The 10,620-nt window shown below is 41.3% G+C and overlaps 2 protein-coding genes across 3 annotated transcripts; both read left to right on the forward strand.

Annotated features, from left to right (window-relative positions):
- Positions 1–1,540: 1,540 nt before the first annotated feature.
- On the forward strand, positions 1,541–4,852 carry ino80e (INO80 complex subunit E). 2 transcript variants are annotated; one of them, XM_062400064.1, is made up of 8 exons: positions 1,541–1,604; positions 1,891–1,973; positions 2,071–2,141; positions 2,236–2,288; positions 2,414–2,501; positions 2,914–3,031; positions 3,375–3,473; positions 3,996–4,852. In XM_062400064.1, the coding sequence occupies exons 1-8, from the start codon at positions 1,577–1,579 to the stop codon at positions 4,200–4,202; spliced, it is 747 nt and encodes a 248-aa protein (XP_062256048.1). In that variant the 5' UTR covers positions 1,541–1,576; the 3' UTR covers positions 4,203–4,852. The 2 variants fall into 2 exon arrangements, with proteins under 2 accessions (XP_062256048.1, XP_062256047.1); XM_062400063.1 differs by lacking the exon at positions 3,375–3,473 and having other exon boundaries at positions 1,552–1,604.
- A 1,085-nt stretch (positions 4,853–5,937) lies between these two features.
- LOC133965413 (uncharacterized) lies at positions 5,938–9,880 on the forward strand. Its single transcript, XM_062399956.1, has 3 exons — positions 5,938–6,510; positions 7,164–8,099; positions 8,862–9,880. Exons 1-3 carry the CDS (start codon positions 6,205–6,207, stop codon positions 9,384–9,386), a joined length of 1,767 nt encoding a protein of 588 aa, XP_062255940.1. The 5' UTR covers positions 5,938–6,204; the 3' UTR covers positions 9,387–9,880.
- Positions 9,881–10,620: the final 740 nt, after the last annotated feature.

Below are 10,620 nucleotides of genomic sequence, written 5' to 3' on the forward strand. Positions count from 1 at the left end.
TGAGCTGAAAACTCAGTGCACCACAGAATGCGGCAGGTGGAGGGTGAAGCTGGCAGGAGGATTCAGTAAAACACAAAGGGCTGCAGCATGAAGAAGCATGCACAGGGATTCCTGCAGCTGGGAATCAGTGTCGGCCATAATATTGAAATGTGTGAATTGTGTGTTTTATACAATCATATAATATAAGCACATATTTGTACAACATTAATATTCAACCAAAGCTGTACTCATGCATAGGCCACTGTCCTCAAGCAGCTGCCAGTCCAGATGTGTCTGAGAGTTCCTCTGTTTCAACTATAGTCCTTGGTCAGCAGGTACATGATGTCATCTCTGAAAAGCTGGAGAGGAGAGACCCCATTTTGTCTGTGGTGAAAAAGACACACTTCCAAAACGTCAAAATTGCAGTGTTCAGGGAAAACAGCAACATTAAAAATGCAAAAATCTCCTTCTGCCAGTGAAGTACCTCAAGGTTTTCAAAATAGAAAGAGTATACAATACTCTCAAGTTCCCTTTTCCATTTGCATGTTTGTTTGTGGATGAGAAGAAAAACAGAAGTCCACTAATTTAGAACAGTTTAAGTATTCAACTTTTTTAAATCGTATGTATTGGTACTGCATTATTATTCAACCTTAACGCAGAAGTACTTCTAGACAATTACGCTGCTACAATCACAGATCAGAGCATAGATATGTGGGAAAAATAGATTGATTAAAAGTCTTTGTTGATATTAAATTACAACAAACAAGAAGTAAACCTAAAAATGTAAATTATGGACAACTTTAGTTAATCACAAGTTGCACCAACCAAGCAAGAGCAGCAGAGGAACCCAGCGCCAGCAGGGGGCAGCCTGAGGACATCACATGGAAACAAGCAGCAGCAGACTTCTTGTTGTTGTTGTAGGTTCGTCCAGTAGTGAGGCCTCACCTGGTCTTTGCATGAAGTGGAAGTCAACCTGAGAAGCTAAACTTGAACGAGGACATCTAGAGGGGGACAGAAAGACAGCTCACCTTCAAAGTAAAAGTTCAGGAGGCCGGAGGTTTGATTTGATTAATGAATGAGTGACCCTTACTCCTTGTGCTAAAATTACACAAAATAAAAGAAAAGTGAATCTTCTCCACTTTCTAATTTGCTTAAAATTTTGGTCAGAATTTGAGCATGTTAAAGCCCTCAAAAAGCCAATTAATTTGCCTGAAAAATAATAATAATAATCCTTACAATTTCAATATGGCCTCACTGTCTGTCAGTGCCTGTCAGTGCTCGGGCCCTAAAAATACACAGAAAATATTACGTTTGTGTTTCTCTCTGAACTAATTTGTATAAGAACGTAAATATATAAATTATGAATTTTCAGACATACAATCACTGAGATCAAATCAGGTGCAGCTTCATAGATAAATCAAAACAAGGGGCAAAAGAAAGAGAAAACATAATTACAATTAAATTAATAATACAATAGTAAATTTGAATTTAAAAGGGCTACGGTTTATTTTCTAAATTACATTTTTATAATGCCGTTTAAACAAAAGATCCGCCCATCGAGTCGCATGACACTGACGTCACGATAGTAAACAAGAGCATGTCGCACAGACCAACTCAAACTAGAGGTTTGGTTGTTTTTTATAAACATTCGCGGGTTTATTATCAGTCGACTTTGTGTTCGTACATTTAAATTAACTCTGTTTATTTGTCTTTGTGAGCGCAGCAGCTCTGCGTCTTTAGCCAGTTAGCTATGTAAGCTAACGTTTAGCTTTAGCTTAGCTTGTGTAGCATGCAGGTCACTCTCACACATGTCGCGATGCTGAGTGGTTCTCCTCCCCAAACAGACCGTTAGTGTTCTCATATAAAACTACCGATGTGAAACTGATTCACCGTTTGTCTGCTGCGTTTCAGAAATGAACGGCCAAGCGGACGTCGAGGTTGACTACAAGCGGAAATACAAAAATCTGAAGAGGAAATTAAAGTTTCTGGTTTATGTGAGTGTGTTCACGAGCGTCGTTTGAGCTCTTTAAAATAATGAACAAAGCACACACTAGTCGTTTCTTATCTGCACTGTTTGGTTTCCGGTTGCAGGAACAGGAGTGTTTTCAGGAGGAGCTAAGGAGAGCTCAGAGGAAACTCCTCAAAGTTTCCAGAGACAAGAGGTGACTTGATGTTTTGTGTTTATATAAATCAAATATGGATGTGAACGAGTTTTGTGTGAAAGTAGCAAACAATAATCTTATTCACGTTTCCCAGCTTCCTTCTGGACAGACTGCTGCAGTATGAGAGGGTAGATGAAGACTCCTCAGGTTGGTGTGAAAACATTTTATTGTGTTATGACACAGTTTGTGTGGTGTGTATATATTTATTTTTAATACGTGTTTTACTGAGTATTGTATCTACTGTGCTCAGGTTTTCTTCTTCTACGTTTCAGATTCAGAGGCAACAGTTTCTTCAGAGAACAGTGACGCAGAAGGGCCCAGAGAGAGAGAAAGAGAGAGGGAACGAGACGGGGTTAAAAAGTACGTTGGGCATTTTAACACAACATTCAGGTGTTAGACTCACTGCCTCAGGGTTATGTATAATTTTTTAGGATACTTTTTATAGCCTTACATATTTATCGTTTGGCCGATAACAGTCTGAGCATCACATACACACATGTATTGGAAGTTGTTCAGCCCAATAGGCTCCTTTTAAAATAGTTTGCTATAATCAATGAATAGAGCTGAACCTTTAGTCAGACTTAAGCAGATCAAAGTTTCATCTAAACAAGATATTCCTCTTGTTTGATGCCGGTTTAATCTCCATGAGGGGCTTTCCTCTTCTATTTTCCGACCATGAACCCCCCTGCCCTGGACCTCATTTGTTTTTAAATAATGGTGTTATTGTTTACCACACACAATGAGTTTGAAAATATTCATGTACTCTTTTCAGGCGGAGAAGCAGTCCTGGGGCGTGTCTTCCTTCCTCCTCCTCTCCTCATCTCTCCCTGCTGTCCCGCGCCGGTGTTAATCCCCTGCAGTCATCAGGCTCTGGACCATACCTCAACACTGTGAGTGCCCATCCTGCTTTTTCATTTCAAATTGCTGCCAACAACAGTAACACTGCAGCCATTGCCACCTCCTCATGACCAAACATAATCCCTGTTTTAATGCATTATTTATATGATTTTATAGTTTTGTCATTTTTATTCATAAATCTGTTTTATCTCTTCCTTTGTTTTTCTGTTTTCCGTCTATAATGCCTTCACTTTCCTTGCATTTTGTCATTCTTATGTGTTTGTTTTTATGTTTGTGTGTTATTGTGTGTTTGTGCGTGTGTGTGTCCTTCATGTTTATTGCCTGTGGGCACATGTGGTCATTTGGCAAATTTGGGCCTGCATGTGTGTTGGGCAGATGCCCTTCCCACCAGAGTATTTGGCTCCTCCAGCTGAACGAATGAAGAAAGAGAGAAAAACAAAGGCGCCAAAAAACAAGAGAGAGCCTACGGGGAAGGTGAGAGAGGAGATAAGAAATATGGGATATTCAGAAATAATCATAATGACAATAAAGAAATATTTTCTAATTACTTCAGAGATAATGTGTGTTAAATGTGCCACTAATTCTAGAAAACAGTAGAGTAGACCAGTAGCTTATATTTTGGTTACAATGTACAGTTAATGTCCATTTAGAACGAAGTCTTAAGCATGTGCACTTATGTTCTTCTAATATGCAAAATCTCTCTGATAGTTAAAACAGTTGATCGGTTCCTTATTGATCATTACACACGGTCGCCTGTAATCATGACATTTCAGGACACTCATGTTGTCGAAGATTTCTTACACAATCACTTGAGGCAAGTTTGTCCCCGTGCTGAATTGACCCCATGGACAATAATCTTTTTAATTTCATATACATGCTGCATGCTTCCTTTTAATCTGGGATGCAGTGATCCATCCATCCCCCTCTTTCCTTCATCATATCTTCATCCCTCTCTCTATCGATCATAACACCTTTGCTTCACTCTGACCTCCACAGGTCGTTGCCCCAATGGCAGCTAATTACCCATCAGCCCCTGCGGCCCCTGCAACAGCCAGTGGCCCCTTCAGCTGGGTTCCCAGACAGATGCTCAGTGGAGATGCAGCTGAGGAAGAGGGGGACAGTGACTTGGACAGCGACCGAGGAGATGAAGACAGGGGGGAGGGAGACGAGGCTGAGTTAGTAATTGACATCCCAAATGAATGAATGAGTGAGTGTGAGTGTGAGTGTGTGTGTGTGTGTGTGTGTGTGTGTGAGAGAAAGTGTATTTATAAGCAGGGGATGAAATCAAAAGACATAATATGACTGGACGTTTTTCTGTTCTCAGCAGCCCACATTTTCAAAAGTGAGCCAGGCTCCCTCTGGTGGACTTTTGCTCCACTGCAGCATGGCTGTCCAAAATCCATATATTGTGTCAAGAATTTAATCCGTGATCAAAATGCAGTTTGTGAGCTGCCACCATGATGATTGGATATTTATGTTCTCTGTTTCCAACTGGTCTTTTTTTTTTGTCTAAACATTCTAGTAATGCACAACAATGATTCCAACTAGGTGTGTCCTTCAAAGAGGAATTGTGTGTTTGTTATTCGCAGACGGGGAGTTGTTAAAGTAGTTCATGAATATTTGTTAGTGGGATAGAAATGCTGAGTCTTTACTTGGTCCACGTCATTTTTTACATCTGTCATTTGAACTATTATGTTGAGATTTTTGACTTATCATGATGTTCATATAATACTGCTGTCTCCCCCTAAAACCTGTAAAAGCAAAAACGTTTTAGTTGATAATGAATATATACTATTTTTGCACCCATTGATTTCTGCAAGTACCAGAATAAAATGCAGATGTTCTCATTTTAATTGACTTGTTTTATTTTAAACCAAAGTAAAATATGTCAGATTTCAGTTACAGATTCTTCTGACAGAATAATTAGTCAGTGTTTGTGTCAAAATATTTTATCATTGCACCATTAAGAAAGTCTTAAACAAATAAGTAGGCAGGATGCCCCACCCATGAGCTTCACACCCAAAAACTCATACCAGAGCTGCAGTCTGTGAATCACACCACTCAACTTGTCTGTGGGAATTGTGTGCAGGATGTGTGCACTGACAACGTTCATTCTTATTCATCTGAATATAAACTAGGCTCATGTTGGTTATTGCACAGGATTGTCTTTGCCTGCTTCTGCAGAGGAATCCTGATGCAAGCCCAGGGGTACGTTTGGCTCATGTTTGCCATAACTCAGAATGCAACATGAACTCAGCCTGGCTGAAATCCACCTCTTCAAGATGTCAAAAAGAGAAGCGCTGGTTATTTGTCTGTTCATTCCTACATAGGAGCAGGTTACAGGCTAACACGCCACTAGCTGTTTTTGTCACATAACCATTTTGTAAAGAGCAGTTGGTGCCAACATCATGTCCCAACAGGCATGTGTCTGACTGAGGGAGATGAGCTGCAATGAAAGGCATGGCATTTTGTGTGGGAAGTCAGATTTCAGAGATCGCAGCACTGTGTGACACGGTGACCCGTGACTGAGGCTGTCAGGATTAGGCTGTAATGAGGGTTTCATGAACAGACAACGTTCATTTCTGAGCTCAGTTGTTCACATTTTATCTGGAGGTACAAGTTGGAGCTTCTGCTTGTTTGTCTAACCAGCTCTTTGAAATGAAAGAGTTGACACTGTCAGATTTCTCTCACCAAGAATAATGGACAACAGGAATGTGTTGTATAGAAACCATTGTTTGGGAATGCAGACGTACAGGTACTTGACAGCTTTGTGTGGGTGTTGGCTTGGCTTGTGTACCTAACAGCAAGGAGATATAAAGGTGTAGCCATAGAGAGAGTGCGAGGGAGGGGTGAAGTGGAGGTACAGCAGGAGGGAGAGGCAAAGAGGGTGGAACTGACAGAGGGGGGGTGAAGTTGTCAGGGAAAAGGAAATGAAGTAGTAAGCAAGATAGTGCCTGCAACACAGAGAACAGCTGACATTAAAAGAAGACAGCCATGGCTGGAGACAAACTGGAGGAGAGAGCAGGGAGCGAGTGAGGAAAACAACGAGAGATCAGCAGCCAACCTTGGCCACCTTATCTTTTCCATCTATATACGGAAATCGCTGGATAATTTATAAGCCTCTCCCCCTGGCTCTGTGTTATTGTGTGTGTCGGAGGGAGTGAGAGAGAGGGAGAGAGGGGGATTTGCTGAGCTCACCACCACCATGCTGTGTCCTGCTGTTGTCAGTGCAGCTGCTGTCTGGTTGCTACTGGCAGTGCTGGGCCCGGGCCTGTCTCTTCCAGCTGAGGAGAACGCCGAGCAGGGCTTCACCCGCTGCAGCGACTGCTTCTACAGACAGACGCCTCCCCGGGGAGCCTCTGCAGGGCCGCTGCTGCACCCACTCTGCCACACACTGCCTGGGAGACAGGCCTTTGCCACTCTGTCCAAACCAGCCTGTGACACAGCTGTCTACTCTGCCTTCCATCTCAGGCACGGATGGACAGAGGAAGAGGAGGGCGAGGAGCTCCTGGTAAGAAGCCTGTTTAAAGTGATACTATGTATTTTTGAATAATGGTATTTAAGGAATGAAGTACGCTATATGAAGAACATGTGACCTTTCAGGCTCCCGGCCCTCTCCTTATTTGAGCATCGTGGCACCATTAACCACCTAAATGTAGTAATAAAGTAAACCAACCAAATGCAACAGTAACCTCCATTTCTTTGCTGAACAAGTTATTTTACTTGATACATTAAGTCTTTTTAGTTAATTATGTCTTTCTATCTTCAAGATTTTGAACACAGAGTGTTTAGCTTTTGGCTGTTTACTTGGTACTTTTACTAAAACCTCTAATACTGCTTCCACCATTGTACTAAACATAGTCAGCTCTGGTAATTAACTGCAAGATCCAAAAATTTGGAAAACAGGAAACCATCTGAAAAATCTGAATTTTTGTAAAAGAAATGACCCTTTTCAAACAAACATTTGAAATCCTGCATAATTATCTGCAACATTGGAACATTAACAGTAAAAAGCAACGATACATATTTCCACTTATGCTATAGTTGTATCATTTGAACATAAAATACCAGCTCATGTATCTCAAAGGTAAAACCATGAATTATAACTAGTGTACATTTGCACTCAAACCTTTATTGATTGTTTGTGATTATTTTTCCTTCCAGTCAGAAGAGGAAAACAACATTAAAGCAGCAGCACCAATTCTCCTCAGAGGAGGCAGGGATCCATCTCCTTTCGTCTCAGACTCCCCTCTGCAACACTGGGACTCAACGGTCACAACACTGGTTCAGTCAAGCATCAGTCCTCAGTGCAGCACTTTAGAGGGAGATCTCTACATCCTGACCGGGGCGGGGGGTCTCAGGGCGGCCGAAGATGGAGATGAGGAGTGTCAGATGGGCCCACTGTGGTCTGCAGTGTGCTGCGCGGGCCCAGAGGGGAAGGGTGGCTTCAGCGTGGGGTTAATCAGAGAGACAGGAGGATTAGACAGGCAAGTGAGCCTGAAGGAGCTGGAGGAGCTGCTGGGAGTGGAAGAAATGTTCTCTGAAGGCTGTGGAGGAGCAGATGTGGAGACTGTTGGATTTCTTGTGGGTCTTCAGGGCGAGGGGAAGCCTGAAAATGTAGAGAAGATGGATGTAGATGCTCCTGGCGATGAGACGAGAGACACAGATGTGGATTCAGACACAGCTGGTCCAGACACTGAAGGGGAGACAAATCGTCAAGACACTAAAGCTGAGAATATTCGTCAAGACGCTGAAGCTGAGATAAACCGACAAGACCCTGAAGTTGAGACAAATCGACAAGACACTGAAGCTGTGAAAAATCCTGATGTTCAGCCAGAGGAAGCTGGTGAAGTTTTACAGGAAACTTCAGCAGATGCGGTGGAATCAACGAGCAGCAGTGACGAGCACAGGGATGTGAGGCGCTCGGGAGCCGTCACGTCAGAGTCTCCTGACTCCTCAACGGACCAAGAGACTGCGGACGATCAGGAGACAGACACAAACTCCACCAGCACCCTGGTCTACATCCTCTCCACCGCCATTTCCATTCTCAAAGCTCCGCTGAACCCTCTGATCTCCACAGTCACAAACTTACCTGGACAGGTGATACAATTTACTGAACAAAACAACGTATACTGAACTTTATTTAAACTTAAACGTGTACTCAAGTAAATTAGCATTACACTTCCATTAGGTTGAGGGATTAACAAGAAACAATCTTTAAAAAATATGTTGATGTACCTTTTATACCCCACACTAAAGAAAATTGTTTCACCAACTTTAAAAGGACTTCCTCTACTAACACAAATGAATTAGGTTTGTTCAAATAAAAATTCACAAGTTATGTAAACACAATTAATAACTTTAATTTGAAAAGTTTTTTCTATTTTTTAAATATGGAAGCTTTTCCATTTTCAAAATTTCCACATGCAGAATGCTTGGTTATTATATTTACTTTATGAATACAAAATAATGGATAAGAATTTCTCCTGATACAAGTGAAATCAGGGAAAAGTTTGTAAAAGACAATAGTTAAAGTGAAATGCAAACATTCATCATTTTTGTTCATTCATTAATTTCAGTCTTTTTTTAGATAACCAGGGATTATTTTTTGTTAGGGTTAATGACCCAAAACGCAGAGAACTTAGCTTATTGTCACTTCTCCTTTTTAAGATTTTAACCACAGGTTCACAGTCATTAAGTTAAACCCCTCATTCCAGTCTGTGGGTGGAGCAGACAGGAATGAGGTCTGGTCAGAAACAGGTGTAACTCAGTCTTGAAACTCCCTCAGGTATTTTGGTCATTGAATTATTCACACCTTTTTATCTCACTTTAAAAAATGAAACTTGTTCTGTCTCGATTCAGGTGACCTATGTCCTTCAGGAGGACCTCGGAGTTCTCTGTGCGTTGCCCGGAGACACCTACTCCCTGCTTCACCTTGTGACATCTGACCTCTTGTCCTGGATGGGCTCAGCTGCAGATCTGCTGCTGGGTGTTGGGGAAACCGGTGTCCACAGTGTCTACTACTGCACCTCATCCATGCTGGGAGCTCTGTACAGTAACTGCCACACTGGCGTCACTGGCGTGGGGACCCTGGCCGGGGACACGGTGGGGGTAGTTGGCGACGCGGTGGATAATGCTTGGTGGGTGACTAAGTTCTTTGGAGGGCGGCTGTGGGAGCACAGCGAATGTTATGTGGGCACAGTGGCGACAGAGATGGGCGATCAGGCCATGGCTGTGGGTGGAGGGTTTGGGAAGCTGACATGGAGAAGTGGAAACGGAGTGTTTAATGTGTTTAGGCTGGGAGGGGGTTTGGTAATGGGGATTATGGATATGCTCATTGGTGCAGTGAGAGAGGCGTCTGGGCAGGAGGAACAAACCTTGTCATAGGTTTTCTTCAGGTTTGGTTTGTACATTTCTGCAGCACAAAAGTAATAGTTGTTGATGTCATTTGATGCCTTAGTTGTATAGATGGATTGCCACATGTGAATTGTAAACCTCTTCCTATGGGGTCAAAGTGCTTTACACTGTTTTGCCTCCTATTTACACACTCTCATACACCAATGATGGCAGAGCTGCTAAGCAAGGTGCTTGCCTGCAATGGGGGTTTAGTGTCTTGACCAAAGACAGGAGGAGGCGGGGATCGAACCGCGAACCAAGTGGACAGTCCGCTATATTACACAGCAACACAGCCTCCCTTATAATGTAGATACACCTCACTGTGGAAATCTGGCTGTTCAATAATCTACTGTATTTGAGAGCTGTAAAAACACACTGTGCACACTGTTCTTTTGGATGTAATGTTCAGGGCGATTCTTGTATGATACTTGTTGCATGTATACATTTGAATAAAATGAATGGCTGGTCTGCCAGTGTAACATGAACCATTTAATCTTTGTTTATTCATTGTTATCTTTCTTTGATTCTGGACTTGAATGTTACTACTGTGTATATTTACACAATAACTCTAGTTGAGTTTAATTCTGAGGTACTCCACAAAATTTCAGTTTGAAATACTATATTTACTAGTTGCTTTACTCATTTACTCATTTACACCATCAGTTTAGAAATATGACATATTGTTACACATTTTATTACATTAAAAAAATGTAAGGTATTTAGAATAAGCAGCTTCTCCAGCTCAATGAAGAGCAACAATTAAAGCTAATTAATATAATGATACAAGAATATGACAATCATATCGTTATTTTTCTTCACTATAAAAACTTGTTCATGTATTGATATAAATACATCTGGCTGAGAAGGATTTTTCCTCGAAATAGAGTATCTCTAAAAAGTAACATGCTTTTTTTGCTGAAGCAAACCATGTGATTAAAGTAAATTAAATGTGGATGTACTTTTATGAATATTTCCATTCATGCAACTTTACTCAATTTATTTCACTTGCAAAAATTATATTTTTCGATATACAGGATATCCTTTTGTAAATAAGACAAACACTGGAGACTAATTTAAACACCCACCCTCAGCTCTTACATACTCACCATACTAACATGAAAGCCATATTAATAATTGTTCAAGAGTCAATGTTAAAGATGTCTTTCTGCACAATAAATTATTTTATCTTGAATACGTTTGACGGATATTTGATTATCTTTTGTTA

This window comes from Platichthys flesus, chromosome 11 (assembly GCF_949316205.1).
Source record: "Platichthys flesus chromosome 11, fPlaFle2.1, whole genome shotgun sequence".
Taxonomy (NCBI): Eukaryota; Metazoa; Chordata; class Actinopteri; order Pleuronectiformes; family Pleuronectidae; genus Platichthys; species Platichthys flesus.